Source organism: Muscardinus avellanarius (assembly GCF_963383645.1).
Source record: "Muscardinus avellanarius genome assembly, chromosome: 5".
In the NCBI taxonomy this organism is placed as follows: Eukaryota; Metazoa; Chordata; class Mammalia; order Rodentia; family Gliridae; genus Muscardinus; species Muscardinus avellanarius.
Window position 1 is genome coordinate 58,509,648 of NC_137790.1, and position 17,595 is coordinate 58,527,242.

Sequence of the window (17,595 nt, forward strand, 5' to 3'; positions counted from 1 at the left end):
CCAGGCATGGTGGCGCACGCTTGTAATCCCCGCACTTGGGAGGCAGAGACAGGAGGATCCCGCTGGTTCAAAGTCAGCCTGGCTGGCTTAAGAGACCCTGTTTCCAAATAAAAATATAAAATGGGTCTGGGAGTATAGCCCGGAGGTTAGAAGGGTTTCCAGAAACCCCAGTACCACCAAAAAAAAAAAAAAGAAAGAAAGAAAGAAAGAAAGAAAGAAAGAAAGAAAGAAAGAAAGAATTTCTATTGCTATTTTTATTTCTTTGCTTGCTGTTGGATGGTTTAGGTTTTCTATATCCTCCTGCCTCAATTTAGGTAGGTTGTGTTTGGAAATCTGTTGATTTCTTTCATGTTTTCTAGTTTATTAGAATATAAACTTTCAAAATAGTTTCTGATGATCCTCTGAATTTGCTCACTTGTGTGATGTTTTCTTTTTTCACTTCTGATTTTAATGATCTGGGTTGATTTTGATTCTTTTGATTAGGTTGGCTAGGGGCTTATCACTCTTATTAATCTTTTCAGGGAACAAGCTTTTTTTTTTTTTTTTTTTTTGGTGGTACTGGGGTTCCTGGAAGCCCTTCTACCTCTGGGCTACACTCCCAGACCTATTTTTATATTTTTATTTAGAAACAGGGTCTCCTAAGCCAGCGCGCTCGGCTGGCTTCGAACCTGCGCGATCCTCCTGTCTCCGCCTCCCAAGCGCGGGGATTACAAGTGTGCAGCCACCACGCCCGGCGGGGGAACGAGCTTTTTTATTTGTTGATCCTTTGTATTTTTTATTCTCTATTTCATTTATTACTGCTCTGATTTTAATTATTTTCTGCCACCTTCTGGCTTTGGGATTAAACTATTCCTATTTTTCAAGGTTGTTGATATATGTCATTAGGTTGTTTGTCAAGTTTCTGTTATTCTTATGTAAGCACTCAATGCTATAAATTTTTCTCTTAATACCAGCACTCTTGCTGATGTGCTGTCATTGTCAGCCTCACAGCAATCCATAGATTCTTCCTGATGTCTCTGGAATCTCCAGCTCAGCCTGTCCCAGGTGGGATTACCACTGGTCTCCCTTGTCTGTTTCCTGGGCAGGTCCTGCAGAAAACTTTATTGGTCTCTACTCTTTTTTTCTAGTTCTGGTTCTGCGACTTTTCAATTTTTTTTGTTGTTGTTGACTTTTTTTCTTTTTTTTACTGCTTTTCTTCCCTTATAGAGAAGCATTTTTTCCAGTGGTTGAGTTGTAGATCTCAGCCCATCTAGAATTCTTCTGTGTCACTCAAAGTCACCATCTTTAATCTGCTATTGTTGAACTGCCCTCTGGATCTTTCTTTTTTTTTTTTTTTTTTTTTTTTTTTTTTTGTTGGCACCAGGGGTGTAACCTAGGGACTTTTCTACCTCTGGCTCTGCTCCCAGACCTATATTTTTTATACTTTATTTGGAAATATGGTCTCACTAAGTTGCTGAGAGCCTCACTAAGTACCTGAGGCTAGCTTTGAACCTGTGCAATCATTCTATCTCAGCCTCCCAAGCACTGGGATTACAAGCGCCACCAAACTCAGCCTCTCTGGATCAGGTCGGGTCTGGGCAGGAGGTGCTGCCCTCTCATAATTCTGATGAGCTGCAGCTGCTTATGTCTTTTCAAGTCAATGACTTTTTTGCTGGGAATCTCTGGCAGTCCTAGCTCAGTGAGGCAAAATGGTGCCACCATGGAGCCAACAGCTATTGCCATTGGAAGCAGGTAGAGTACTTTTCTGTTCTCTCTTCTGCCTTCTAGGTTTGTTCGTGCCCCCTTTCAGTTCTAAGTACTTTGTTCAAATTAATGCTAGTTTCTTTCTCTTCTCAAGACACTGTTTTCACACCAATAGAGATCAAATGTCAGCAGGACTGATATGTGTTGCTGCCACCAACCACCATCTTGCCAGAAGCTCTCCAGAAATATTTTTTAATGAAGTCTGTTTTTTTTTTCTTTAGGCTAATTTTACATTATTTTTATGGCATAAAAATCCCTTTGTTCATTTAATATATCTTCTTGAGTATTTTATATCTTTTTCTTTAATAAACTCTGAACTTAATGATATTTACAATGTTATTATGAAACTTCTCATCAGTGTTTGTTAGGTCCTTAAGCATCTGATGTTTCTTTTTTTTAGAGTCTTTTTAATTTTTTTTATTGGGGCAGTGTAGTCATTTCTTAATGAAATACAAGATGGTAGAGACATAGCTGCACATATCGCTCATTTAGCCTTTCCCCAATTTTACCTCATTCCCTCTCTTCTCCCTCCTTCTCATGTTTGGCTTAGTGATATGTTTGTGAATATGCATCATATACATTAGGGAATTTCCCCTTTCCCCCTCCCATCACCCTCAGGCCTCCTTATTTGTTCATCCTATGTTTTCTCCATTGTCTAGAGTTTCTCCTATGACCCTTTTTCTCCCTAGCTTTCCTATATTAGGAAGAGCATCCAATTTCTTACTTTTTGTGACTGACAAATCTCACTTAGCATAAAGTTCTTCAGTTCCATCCATTTCCCTGTAATTTTGTTCTTCTTTATGGCTGAATAAAATGTCATTGTGTACATATCCCATAGTATTGCAATCCATTCATCTGTCAGTGGGCATCTTGGCTGGTTCCAAAGTTTGGCAATTGTGAAATGTGCGGCTATGAACATAGATATGCATGCATTAGTTTGGTGCTTTGGTTTCCATTCTTTTGGATAGATATCTAGAAGTGGTATTACTGGACCATATAGTAGGTTTGTTCCCATTCTTCTGAGGATCCTCCATACTGTTTTCCAAAGCGGTTGTACTAATTTGCAATCTCACCAGCAACGTTTTAGAGTTCCCACTTCTCCACATCCTTGCCAGAATTTGTTGTTTGTGTTTTGAATGACTACCATTCTAGTTGGAGTTAGGGGAAATCTCAGAGAAGTTTTGATTTGCAGCTCTCTGATTACTAATAATGTTGAGCATTTTTATTTGAATTTCTTCTTTTGTGAAGTGTCCATTTAGTTCCCTTGCCTTTTTTTTTTTTTTTTTTTTTTTTTTTTTTGGTGGTACTGGGGTTCCTGGAAACCCTTCTACCTCCGGGCTACACTCCCAGACCTATTTTATACTTTTTTATTTGGAAACAGGGTCTCTTAAGCCAGCGTGATCCTCCTGTCTCCGCCTCCCAAAAGCAGGGATTACAAGTGTGCGCCACCACGCCCGGCTCCCTTGCCCATTTTTTGATTGGGTTATTTGTTTTCCTGGTACTGAATTTTTTTAGTTCTCTGTATATTCTAGATATTAGTCCTCTAGCGAAGGAATAGTTGGCAAAATTTTTTCCCATTCTTTGGGTCTCTTTTGAGGTTTGTGATAATTTCCTTTGCTGTATAGAAGCTCTTCAGTTTAATGCAAACCCATGTATTGATGCACCTTTTAGTTTGTTGTGCCTTTGGGGTCTTGTTGAGAAGGTTTTACCTGTGTCTGTGTGTTGAAGTGTTGGGCCTATACCCTCTTCAAGGAGCTACAAGTTCTCTGATCTAATTTCCAGTCTTTGATCCATCTTGACTTTACTCTTGTGCAGGATGAGAAAGTGAGGTTTATTTTCATTTTTCTGCATCTGGTTAACCAGTTTTGCCACCATTTGTTGAAGAGGCTATCTTTTTTCTAGTGTGTGTTTTTGACCCTGTTATCAAAAATCAATTGGCCATAAGTGTGGGTTTGTTTCTGAGTCATCTATTATAATATGCTGTTTTTATTGCTGTGGCTTTGTAGTATAGTTTGAAGCCAGGTATTGTGATGCCTTATGGTTCTTGTTGCTGAGAATTACTTTTGGTTTTGTGTTGTTCCAAATGCATTTAAATTATTTTTCTATGTCTGTGAGGAATGACCTTGTTAATTTAGTGGGTATGGTGTTAAATCTGTAGATCACTTTTGTAAGAATTGCCAGTTTTGATTATATTTATTCTGCCCATCCAAGAATGTGGAAGATCTTTCCATCTCCTTAATGTCTTCCTTGATTTCTTTTTCAATATTTTATATTTTTTGTACTGGTCTTTTACTGCCAAAGCCAGCTGTCAAAAGTACACTCTTCTCTGAAGAGAAGAGTGAGGATTAAAGAATTCAAGCCAGTCTCTGCTGGGCGCCCCTGGGTTTATTCTCTTGTGGTATTTATACAGTCTCTAGCTTCAGGTTACACAAGAATGCAAGCAAGGCAAGTACAAAGTACATAATCTTGTGGGCAAGCCAAACAAGACCCTGGTATAACACAAACCTAATCTTATCTCACAGACAGAACAATAGCATCAATGTTCTGAGAGAATCTTAATTGCATGACATCATACCTTGTTGACTCTGGTCCAAGGACAGTCAAAAGTACTCTTTTATTAAAGATAAGAGGAAGGCCTTAATGGTTCCCCACAATGGTCAAGGACATGGGGAAGTACTCTCTTAGTAAAGTTAAGGGGAAGACCTTAATAATTCCCCACATTTTACCTTCTATTCCTAAGTATTTTATTTTTGTGTTGGATATCTTGAGTGGACATATTTTCTGGATTTCTGTATTAGTGGCTTTATGATTGGCATACAGGAAAACTTCTAATTTTTAAGACTGATTTTATATCCAGATACTTTGCTAAATTTGTTGTTCTATAAGCTTTTTGGTTGGGTTTGTTGGGTCTTCTTAGTATAGTATGTCTTCTGCAAATAGGGATAGTTTCTAATAATAAAACTTTAAAGATGGGTTTTGTTGCTATCCTTATTAAAATACTATATTTTTGTTTTAATTGTTTTTGTTTTGTTTTGGTTTATATGCAAAAGAATTCTGGGACTCAAGTCCCAGTATATAGGACACTGAAAGGGAAAATGTAAAATATAGTAACTAACATTTATTTAGTACTTAATCTGCCAGACACAAAATATTTTATGTATATTTCTGAATGAATTTTCACAATGGCCTTTTTTAATGATAATACAACTTTCTCTCATTTTTACATATGAGATAACTGAGATCTAGAAAAGTTAAATGTCCTGCTTAGCTTGACTGCTATATCAAAACACCATTGAGTAGGTAGTTTATAAACAACAGAAATGTTAAAGCTCCTATGCACCAAAGAAAACAATCCAGAGTCTAAAGAGAAAACCAAAATATTTGCCAGCTACTCCTCTGAGATGGGACTAATGTCTTAACTCGATAAAGAATCTAACTTAACACATAAAAAAAAATCCAATCAAATGAGCATTGAGCTGTATTTCTTTCTCAAAAAAGAAATACAAATGGCCAAGAAATATATGAAAAAATGTTGAACTAAATCATTAGCAATCAGGGAAATGCAAGTCACCAAAACTACACTGAAATTCTATTGAGCTCCAGTTAGAATGGCAGTCATCAGGAATATAAACAGTAATAAATGCTGGTGAGGATGTGAAGGACTAGGAACACTTATATACTGTTGGTGGGATTGAAAATTTATGCAGCCACTGTGGAAATCAGTGTAGAGATTCCTCAGAAGACTAGGAATGGACCCCCCCACCATGACCCAGCTATACCATTCTGAGTGTCTGTCTTTTTTTTTAATTTAGTATTGGTGAATTATAGTCATACATCTTGATGGAGTACAAGATGGTAGAAACATATGTGCACACCTCACTCATTTAGCCCTTCCCCAGTTCCTACCCTATTCCCTTCACCATCCCTCCTTCTCATGTTTGGCTTAGTGATTGAATTTGATATGTTTGTAAATGTACACCATGTACATTAGGGAATTTCCCTCTTCTTCCCTTTAATTCCCTTAGGTCACCTTATTTGCTCATCTATGGTTTCTCTCTTCTTGTTTGTTCTATGACCCTTTTTCTCCCTAGGTAAGTAAGATTAGGCAGTTTCAGAAAGTGAAATGTATGTTTTCTCTCATGTGGAAGCTGGAAAGAAACTGGAAAATAAAAAGGCTTTCAATTAAATGAGGAGAGATAATAATAGAATCATTGAAGAAAATTTGGGGAGGGGGAAAGGAAACTTGATGAAGGAAACAGTTCAAACAATGCTATGTACATGTATGAAGTTATCAAAACCAATCTCAATAATATGTACAGAGAGGGGAAGGAACAGAGAGGATCCAGAAGGAAACATACCAAGTGCTGTGTGCATGTATATTCCTATTATTCTAAATCTCATTATGATATATAATTAAAATGTACCAAAAAGTATATTAAAATGTGAATATACTCTTGGTAGGAAAGGGTAACCATAAAGTTTGAACAATGATTTCTCTTGCTTTTATATGCTATATAATATTCCAAAAAATAATTTTTTATTCATTATATAGTTTGTATATTTCTTCTTCTCTGGAAATGAAAAAGGTCATCCTTGCTATAATGGTGCTAACTCTTTAACGATCTTATTTCAGATCGCATTGGGAAATGGAAAAGCATAATCTGGAAAGCACAATTAAAACGTACTTAAACAAGGTGAATGCAGAAACTAGCAGAGCCTTAACAGCCGAGGTAAAGAAAAAAAATGTGAGGAAATGGGATGAAGGAGAGACAATTTACTTGTATACTACTAGTACACTGAAGAATAAAAAAAGACTGAATTTTTAATAAACAGAAATGATATACTTTGGAACTAGCCAGGAAAGCATAGATTAAATTCTTGTGGTTTTTGGACTCCTTGGCATGTTTTATATGAATACTTCAGTGTTTATGATCTTATGTTATTTTCCTTCAATGACTCTTAAGAAATATGTTGTATATACAGACATCTTGAGAAAGGGAAATTTTTCTTGAAGTCACGACTTCTAAGCTACCATCATGTCTCCATCCTCTGCCACTTTTCCATATAATCTTCCAAAAATACGTAACTATCATACACCGTAATGTCAAAGAAAACCTTTCTTTCTAGACCTAGAAATTCAACCAGTTTCTTCTATGTGAGCTTAAAACACAGAAGCTAGGGTATCTCAAAACAATTATGATTGTATATATGTATGTTATTTTTACTTATAGGTAACCAAACTTGATATACAATGATTCACATTTTTGGAAAGCTTGCTGACATTAAAAGCATTACAAACCTTTCCACCACTGTCATTAGTAAGCTCTATTCTCTAGCAAGTATACTTGGGATTTCAGAATTCAACCAAGAAGTATATGTGAATCCAAAACCCATGGCAATAGTATCAAATTAGCTTTAACAAAAGGGAAAAAATAATAATAACCTTTAAAGGAAATGTCTGTTTTTTCATTGATTTTTAGACAAAAGTTTATTTTTACATTCATTATGAATTTTAGAAAGGAAAAACTTGTAACAGTAGTGTCCAAGTGTATAATTTATAGTGAATATTGAGTGGCTAGTGGTTAAAAAAAAAACAGAGGCTAATGGATTGTCCATTAGTTATAATGTAGAAAAGGTTCTCACTATGGGGGAAACTCTCAAGGCCCCTTTCTGTGTGGTCTGATTAATTTCTTACCTATTTATCAGGGAAAAATAGTATTTCTTTTGAATATTCTCAAACTTTGCATTGTATTAGAATTACCTGAGCTTTAAAAGTCAACTATATCTGGATAATCTTGGACTCTGGTTTAGTATTACACCCTTCTTCATGGTACCAGTGAAAGGTATTGATTGTGTACCTAAATCTTACAATCTTACAGATTTTTAAATAAAACAGATCTTTCTAAAAAAATATTTTTAAAGTCCTGATACACACGCTATATATCCATTATCAATTAAATTCGAATCACTAGGACTTGAGACATCATTTTTAAATTTCCAGAATGATTTCTGTACAGGTGCAAGGTGAAAACTAATGTTCTAGAGTGTTTACTAACCCAGTAACAATTGAATATGAAAATTAGAATTTCAAGATTATATTGATGAAAAAGCATAATGTCTCTTGGATGGTCAGAAAGTTTGTGTGGTATTGGAAGAGATTAAATAATAGCTTAAAATTTACTTGAGTTAATTGAGAATATTCACTTACAAAGACACTTTCAACTAATTTCTTTTTCTCTCAAAAATCTGTAGGTGTATTTCTTACAGTGTCGCAGAGATTTTGGTTTGCTTCATCTAGAGCAGACTGAAAAAGAGTGTCTCAGTCAGCTTGCCAGGGTGACTCACATGGCAGCAAGGTAACCTTTCCTTCATAATGCATCTTGATCTTAGAGATTCACAAGTGTTTCCAAGGTAAAACATAATTTACAATGTGTTTACATATAGTATATCAGAGCCTTTGGACTGAGAAGCTCTTTTTTACATATACTTCAAAAGTGATTTAGTCACCTTGATGTTTGTACCTTGTTGATTCTGCTGAATCACTGAGTATAGTAGTAGATGCTGATTTTTCTCTTTCTCCACAGGAAAATATATCAAAAGTTTCTGTCAGAGATACCCATATCATAAAACTTTTTTCTAATTGTTTTTCCTTCTAATGCTTGATTTTACTTACTTTTGGAATACAGTGAGGAAAAAATCAGTATTGATACTAAGATCACAGATTAAAGGCAGTTTTACGTTATGCTATGTAACTAGTTTTCAAATATCAATTAGATTGCTTGAAATTTTAATTTATAATTTTATGGGATGTATCTTCAGAATTAAAGACTCAATTAAATTAGAATCTTTGGGACAAGATAGCATTGTTTCTAATGATCATCATTGTTCTTTAAGTCTAAAGAATCAGAATCTCTGATGTGTTTAGCAAATTCCCAGTGTATACTGATGAGCGTTCAAGTTGAGAAGTACTGTTTTAAGTGATCAACCTTTCCTTAGTAGAGGGAGAAAGGATGCTGGATAAATTAGACCTTTTTGGGTTTTTTTGCGGGTCTGGGGATGGAACCCAGGAACCCAGGGGCATTCAGCCTCCGAGCTACACTCCCTTTCCTATTTTTTATTCTTTATTTTGAAAGTAGATCTCACTGAGTTGCAGAGGGCCTCACTAAGTAGCTGAGGCTGTCCACGAATCACAATCCTTCTGTCTCAGCATCCTGAATGCTGGGATTACAAGTGTGCGCTACCACGCCTGGCTAAAATTAGACCATTTTGAAACCTGTTTTTATGAGATGATCTTAGTGATAACTTCTCTTTTAATATTGTTGGGTGTGTAATACAAGTGTGTCAGTGCTACAAACAGACCTTTTGGAATTCCACACAAAATCTGTTCTAGAAAAGGTAGACCATGAAGATCTCAAAGTTGCTCCTATCTTAATTATTTGTTGGCTGTAACTTGAAAGAGTTTCTGTATTTGTATAATTGATATACTACATAAAGTAATTTCATTCATCTTCACAGAAGATATACTTGTTTTCAATTTTCTCTAGCAGAGATGGTATCTTTTTCTAATTTACAAAAGAATCAGATGGGCTAGCTATAGCTCTTGGATGCCAGTATTAATATGAAGATAGTCAAAACCCTGCTTCCAAATGAGTCTTTTTTTTTTTTTTTTTTTTTTTTTTTTTGGTGGGTGGTACTGGGGTTCCTGGAAACCCTTCTATCTCCGGGCTACACTCCCAGACATACATACATATATATATATATATATATATATATATATATATATATATATATATATATATATTTTTTTTTTTTTTTTTTTTTTTTTTTTTGAAACAGGGTCTCTTAAGCTGGCTTCCAACCTGTGCGTCCCTCCTGTCTCCACTTCCCAAGCACAGGGATTACAAACGTGTTCCACCACGCCCAGCTAAATGAGTCATTTTTTAAAATCCTCTTGCATTAGGTGACACAAGAAATTTCTGTGTTTGGGTGTTCTCTACTTCCCTACTTCATTACAGATATTCCTATACAAAGGTTTTTAAAAAATAGCACCAAGGTAGGAAAGAATTGGTATTCTGGAAGCCTAAGCTGTATTTTCCCTTGAGAAAGGAATGCTTATGTGTTAGGAGTTTTTGGTTTTAGTAATGAGCTCTTCCATACATCTTAGATCCTATTTGAGGTAATTGTCAATGATGGAGGTAATTTTATTGTTTTATTGTTTACATGTGTGCTACAGAACATAATGGAATTTTTGGAAACCTAAGTTTTATTTAAAAAGAAAGAGCTTTCTCTGTGTCTCCTTTTTCTACACCAGCAACCTAGAATCACTTCAATTAAAGGCTGCAGTAGATAGTTGGAATACCATTGTGACAGATGTTAGAAACAAGATTGCATATCTCAGGGTAAGTCCCAAAGTATATTTAGAACAAACTATCTGAGTATTGTGGGTGGTATATACTTAAATATATCTAACATTAAAGCAATGAGAGAGAAATTTAAGGAAGGACTTTTTTTTTTTCCAATTTAGTGACCAAAGTTTATGTTCAGTTTGAGATTATTTTTACATAATTGATAGTATGTAAAATCTGACACTCATACCTACGACATTTTAGATCCTTAGTTTAGGAATGATAAACTCAAAATTTGTTCCTCCATCTTGTTTTCCTAGAATTTCAAAGCCAGTTCTACACTAGTAAGAAATAGGTGTCTTAACTAGGTCTGAATAATAATGTATTTACAGAATTAAAAGGAAAATCAAGTAGACCTGTTCTCGTTTTTAGTATTAACTTTGTATATAATTATTCCATAGTTTAAAATAATTCTTAGTTTGATCTAGTTGAATTGAGACCATACAAAAGAAATCCAAAGAGGTAACTCAGTTAATATTTTTTGGTTTGTAAATTTTTTTTTTTTTTTTTTTTTTTTTTTTTTTTTTGTGGTACTGGAGATCTACCTCTGAGCTACACTCCAGCCCTATTTTTTTAGTCTTTTTTTTTTTTTTTTTTTTTTTTTTTTTTTTTGCAAGTCTAGGGATTGAACCCAGGGGCATTCGACCTCCGAGCTACACCCCTGCCCTATTTTTTATTCTTTATTTTGAAACTGTGTCTCACTGAGTTGCAGAGGGCCTCAATAAGTAGTTGAGGCTGGCTTCAAACCGCGATCCTCCCATCTCAGCCTCCCAAATGCTGGGATTACAAGTGTGCGCTACCATGCCCAGCTAGTCTCTTAATTTTTGAAACAGGGTCTCACTGAATTGAAAGGGACTTGCTAAGTAGCTGAGGCCGTCCGCAAACCAAGACCCTCGATCCTCCAGTCTTCACCTCCCAAATGTTGGGATTACAAGCGTACGCCACCAGGCCCAGCTGTAAATTATTTATATAAAAATGTTGACTTATAATGTTGATTGTTTCATGATTTCACACTGCCACCAGCAGAAAGGCAATGATTGTTAGTTGTGAAAAGCTATCACAAAGCAATGCAGACTTGTCCGGCTTCTGCTTTGGTGGTGGTTTTGATTGTTTCTCCTCAGGCTCTTTTGTTACTTAGTCTTCAGTGATACTTAGCACTTCTGCTGGTCTTTAAAGAGCTGGCCCTTGTTTCTCTATCCTTATTTTCTTCCACTCACATGTTCTCTGTTGGAAACTTCTAAATATTTTATAAAACTTTATTTTCTAGTTCTTATGAGTTAATTACTAAATAATAAGGTACAACAAAATGGGCACAATGCCAAAAAAATTTAAGGACATGCAGCAATCCTGGATAAGCTTCCAGGATTGGAGTCTCATATTCGGTAAAATCTAAGAATAAATCCTCTCTGGAGCAAGCTAAAGGCCCAGCTTTTGAGATTTAAAAAAAAAAGTAGACATTTAATAAATATTTCCCAAAGTTTTTCCTTCAGGCTTTTAAAAGTGAACACTTAGAAGTAGCTCTGTTATACATGTTTGTCTTTAGACTCATTATTCACTTTTTATCAGTGGTTCCTATTTTAGAACTGAAAATTTTGTGGAAACACAAGAAGTTATCACAAGGAACAGTGAATTTTGTGCACTGTTTCTTGTCAATCAACAGATACTTCTAAAATATAGCTGTTAACATATAGGTATAGTGGTTTATATAATTGATTTTATGTCAGAAACTATATTATTTCTATCAGTGGATCGAGAACCACTTATTTAATTAAATTTAAATTATTTAATTTAACAAAGTAGTATTTAATAACGTTCTGTTATTTAATGTGGCATCAAGTATCCCTGTATATTATTTTTAAAGTTAATTTTGCTCTAAAATGCATACTCTCTTCTGTCAGACCCAGTACAATGAACAAATCAACAAGGTGAAGCAAGGGTTTGCCTTGAGTTCCTTGCCTCCAGTCCAGCTTCCTCCACCACCACCTAATCCTGAGATACTGGTAAGAAACATGACACATTTTTATAAAATAGTAACATGTAAAACACTGAATATGCAGTATGTTAAATTTATGTCCAAAATGGAATAGGCACATGTTTTGAATACCAGATGTAATTATATCCATACCTGCTAATATAATTAGCAGATGATAGTCACCAGGTGATTAACTTCCCCATGACTTTAAATGTAAAGTAACTCCAGAGACTGAGAAGCTAGATAGAGTTATTTTTTGGAGCTTTCTGAAACCAGACCTGCATAAGCCTTGACTGACAAATGCCAGTGACACTCTATAACTGATAGTGAAACCTTGACCCCCAGGCCCTCTAGACCATTATTCCACTGGAGACCTTCTGTATGTGGCTTGCCTGAGGTTAGTTAAGGACACAACCCACGGGCAGGCTCAATGGCAATTTATAAGCATCCTTGGCTAATAGTCTGAGGGGTACGCATATATCTTTTGTATTCCTGACTGTGCTTCTTCTTCCATGTTTGATTAAACTAATGGTTGTGTTAAAATGCAAGCATCAGTGACCATTGAGTATCACTGAAATACTCTGGGGGAAAAATGCTAGAAATTTTTGTGTGTTATTTGCTATAAATGGAGGTTTTACCTTGGAAATACTCAGAAGAGGACTGGGTTTATTTCCTAACACTGTGAAGATTTATGCTGGTTTTGGAAAAATCGTCTGCCCAGAACTTTGGTTTTTCTATCAGTAAATTAGGAAATTGTTCTAGAAGATCTGATCATTAAAGTTCCATCTGTATCTGAGATTATAATATTGTAAGGAATGGTCACCAGACTTTTAAGTGTATAGAGAACTAACCTGAGAAATCTTGGATAATGTGAACTGTTCCCAGATTAACCTAGTGGGGTTGTTTGTTTGCTTGTTTTCTGCAGTTCTAGGGATGGGACCCAGAGGCATTGTACCTCCAAGCTATACCCGTTTTTTTTTTTTTTTTTTTACACCCCTATTATTTAGTGTTTTTTCTTCTTTTTTTGCAGTACTAGGGAAGGGACCTAAGGGCATTCTACTTCTGAGCTACACCATTAGCCCTATTTTTTTATTCTTTATTTTGAAACAGGGTCTCACTGAGTTGCAAAGAACCTCACTAAGTAGTAGCTGAGGCTGTCTGCGAACCACGATCCTCATGTCTCAGCCTCCCAAATGCTGGGATTACAAGCATGCACCACCATACCCGGCATATAATCTACTGTTTTTATGTGTTTTGTAATATCTTGTTTCTGTATTTTGGCTTATTTGATTCTCAGAGAAATATTAGATAATAGTGATTATTTTCTTCTTTTTATTTGTTTTTTGTGGTACTGAGAATTGAACAAGGGGCTATCTAACCAGAAGTGATATCCCCAGCGCTTTTTAATTTTTTTTTTAATTTTAAGAGAAAGTCTTGCTAAGCTGCCAAAGCTTAATACCTTCCGTTCATTCATTCATTGTTTAAGAACTTATGAAATTTTTGAAACATATATTAAAATAGTATAATAGTATAATGATCCTCTACAAACCCAAAAGCTATCTTTAATATTATCAACATTTTTTTTATGGTATTGGGAATTGAACATAGGGCATTCTACCTCTTCTTAGCTATATCCCCAGCCCTAGTTTTTATTTTTATTTATGTTTTTGCAGTACTGGGGATGGAACCCAGGGGCATTGTACCTTTGAGCTATACTCCAAGCCCTATTTTTTAGTCCATTTATTTATTTATTTATTCATTCATTCATTCATTCATTTGCGGTACTGAGGATAGAACCCAGGGGCATTCTACTCCCAAGCTACATCCAGCCCTATTTTTTATTCTTTATTTTTGAAACAGGGTCTCACTGAGTTGCAAAGGGCCTTGTGAAGTAGCTGAGGCTGTCCGCGAACTGAGATACTCAGGTCTCAGCCTGAGTGCGCCACCATGCCCGGCTTATTATTCTTATTATTAACATTTTGACAGTTTTGTTTTATATAATCTCCTTGTTCCTCTCCACTGGAATATTTTAAAGCAAACCCTAGATATTATATAATTCCATGCATTTATACTTTAGGATATATTCTAAAATATGAGAATTACTGGATATAATCACACCACCTTAAAGATTACTGGATATAATCACAACACCATTACCTTACTTAAGACAATTATAAAAAATTTAATACTAATATTTAGTTCAATCTTATACTTCTTCAGATGTTTCAAAAATGTTTTGTTACCTATAAGACAAATAATGTCTGTATTTTAGTGGTATTAAAATATAATATCAACCTAATCTATCAATTATATAATTTCCCATTAATTTTTCACTTGCTATTTTAGGACCATTACTTAGAGCTTTATTAATGTTCACCTTTCTACTTCAACAAATTGTTATTGAACTTTCTTCTAGTGCTAGTCCCGACACATGGTAATTGCTTAATAAATCTGTCCCTTTCTGTTCTCTATTAAACAAGGTATCTCTTCCATTGACAGTTGTTAAGAAGGTCAGTTTTACATAAACCCTTGGGAAGTACAATGACCCACAAGCATATCTACAAGTCGTCACTATAAGGAGAATTTATCCCCTAGATCACCTTTCTTTATCCTTTTATTCTCCATGGAGCTCAATACAGAGTTGTGAGTCCATCAAGTGATACCTTCAGTATGTAATAAAAAAAGCAATATTTTCTATGGATAACTTTGAGAGCTTTTGTGAGATTTCTGGATATCAATACTATTATCCACCAAAATAGCCTGCCCTGAGATTCTCTTTTACATAGTCCTATATTACTGAAACTGGGAGAAAACCTTAAAGATTACTTAAGTAGCTATCTATAAAGAAAATAGAAATAAAACCAAGTTCCTTTTTTAGTTCCTTAATGCTCTTTTCTACATCTCACTGCCCTTTGCCTTTTCAAATATTTGTATATTTAAGCTACTGTTTTGACTTACATTATTTCCAAACCAGCTGTCTCTCACTGTAGCAAAACACCTGAGATTAACAACCTAACAAAAATGAGAGATTCATTTTGGCTCATACTTTTGAAGGTTTTAGTCCATGGTTGCTTGGTCCAGATGCCTTTAGGCCTGTGCCGAAGCAATGCATCATGACAGGGAGTGTGTAAAGGAGGGATCTGTTTACCTCATGGCATTTGGAAGCAGAGAGAGAGAAAGGACCAGAGACCTCTTGTCTCTTTCAAAGGAATGCTATCTGTGACCTAACTTCTTTCCACTAGGCCCAACCTCCTAAAGGTTCTGCCTATAGTTCCACAGACTGGTGACCAGGCCACATGGGTTTTTGGGGAGCATTTAAGATCTAAATTGTTAACACATTGCTTGTAATGTGCTTTGTATCTGGATTTTAAGTCACTATTTTTTTATTGGTGCATTTCAAATCAATCTTTTTTTATTGGTGCATTGTAATCATACATCTTAATGGGATACAGGATGATAGAGGCATGCATATACACATCACTCATTTAGCCCTTCCTTACTTCCCACCCTATTCCCACCCTATTTCCACCTTATTCCCTCCCCCATTCCTCCTTCTCATGTTCTGCTTAGTGACTGGCTTTGATATGTTTGTGAATGTACATCATGTGCATTAGGGAGTTTCTCTCTTCTACCCTCCCATCATCCTCAGTTAGGTCACCTTATTTCCTCATCTAAGGTTTCTCATTCTTTGTCTCTAGTTCCTCCTATGACCTATTTTCTCCCTACACTTATTAAGGAGAGTGTCCAAGTTTTTACTTTTTGTGAAAGACTAATCTCACTTAGCATCATGTTCTCCTGTTTCATCGATTTTCCTGCAAATGATATAATTTTCATCCCTATGGCTGAGTAAAATTTCATTGTGTACATATTTCAGTTTTGTAATTCATTCATCTATTGATGGACATCTTGGCTGGTTTCATAATTTGGCAACTGTGAATTGTGCAGCTATAAACAGATACCCATGCATTAGTTTGATAGTTTGGCTTTCATTCTTTTGGGTAGATACCCAGAAGTGGTATTGCTAGAGCTTCTGTGCAGCAGAGTAAATTATCAAGAACCTCAGCAGAGAGCTGACAGAATGGGAGAAAATATTTTTCCACCTACTCCTCTAATAGAGGGATAATATATAGAATATACAAAGAACTCAAGAAAGTCACCACTAAGAAAACAAATAACCAATAGCAATCAAAGAGATAGAAACAGCAATAAAGAGCCTAACATCAAAGAAAATCCCAGAATCAGTTGGTTTCCCAAGTGAATTTTATAAAACCATTGTAGAAGAGCTAATCCTGATATTTCTCAATCAATTTTGTAAAATAGAAAAAAATGGGACTCTCTAAAATACTTTCTATGAAGCCAACATCATTAATATCAAAACCAAATAAAGACAGCTCAAAGAAGGAAAACTACAGGCCTATATCTTTGATGAACTTAGATGCAAAAACTGCTAAACAAAATACTAGTAGCAACACGCATTCAAAACCACATTAAGAAAATCATACACCATGACCAGGTAGTGTTCAGCCCAGGAATGCAAGGCTGTTTCAACATACAAAAGTCAATCCATGTAATTCATCATATAAACAGAACCAAAATTAAAAATCACATGATCATTTCAATAAGCTGAAAAATGATTTGACAGAATCCAACATTCATTTATGCTAAAAGCACTGCAGAGATTTGGAATAGAAGGAACATAACTCAACATCATAAAGGCAGTCTACAATAGGCCCACAGCCAACATCATATTAAATGGGTAAAAACCTTGAGAATTTCCCCTAAAACCAGGAACAAGACAAGGATGTCCATTATCACCACTTCTCTTCAATATAGTACTTGAGACTTTAGCCATAGCAATAAGGCAAGAAAAGGAAATCAAAGGAGTACAAATAGGAAAAGAAGAGCTCAAACTTTCACTATTTGCAGATGACATGATACTAAGAAGACCAAACAACTCAACCAAGAGCCAACAGAATAGGAGAAGATTTTTGCCAACTGCTCCTCCAAAGAGGACTAATATCTAGAATATACAGAGAACTCAAGAAACTCAGCACTAAGAAAACAACCCAATAAAAAATGGGCAAGGGAACTAAATAGACATTTCACGAAGAAATTCAAATGGCCAATAAATGCATGAAAAAATGCTCAACATCATTAGCATTCAGAGAGATGCAAATCAAAACTACCCTGAGATTTCACCTAACTCCAACTAGAATGGCAATCATTCAAAACACAGACAAAAACAAAGGCTGGCGAGGATGTGGAGAAGTGGGAACTTGAATATTTGTTGGTGGGATTGCAAATTAGTGCAACCACTTTGGAAAACAGTATGGAGGATTCTCAGAAGAATGGGAACAAACTTACCATATGATCCAGCAATACCACTTCTGGTTATCTAATCAAACGAAAGAAAACTAAACTACCAAACTAATGCATTTGTATCTATGTTCATAGCTACACATTCCTCATTGCATT

The 17,595-nt window shown here is 35.4% G+C and overlaps 1 protein-coding gene across 1 annotated transcript in view; it reads left to right on the forward strand.

Annotated features, from left to right (window-relative positions):
* Positions 1-17,595, forward strand: part of DZIP3 (DAZ interacting zinc finger protein 3) — a gene marked incomplete at both ends in the record, with an annotated part of 111,472 nt that overhangs the window by 72,660 nt on the left and 21,217 nt on the right. Inside the window, 4 exons of the mRNA XM_080696711.1 lie at positions 6,377-6,473; positions 7,996-8,099; positions 10,055-10,142; positions 12,047-12,148. Coding sequence (XP_080552837.1) covers positions 6,377-6,473; positions 7,996-8,099; positions 10,055-10,142; positions 12,047-12,148 — 391 coding nt within the window. The remainder of the gene's footprint in view (positions 1-6,376; positions 6,474-7,995; positions 8,100-10,054; positions 10,143-12,046; positions 12,149-17,595) is intronic.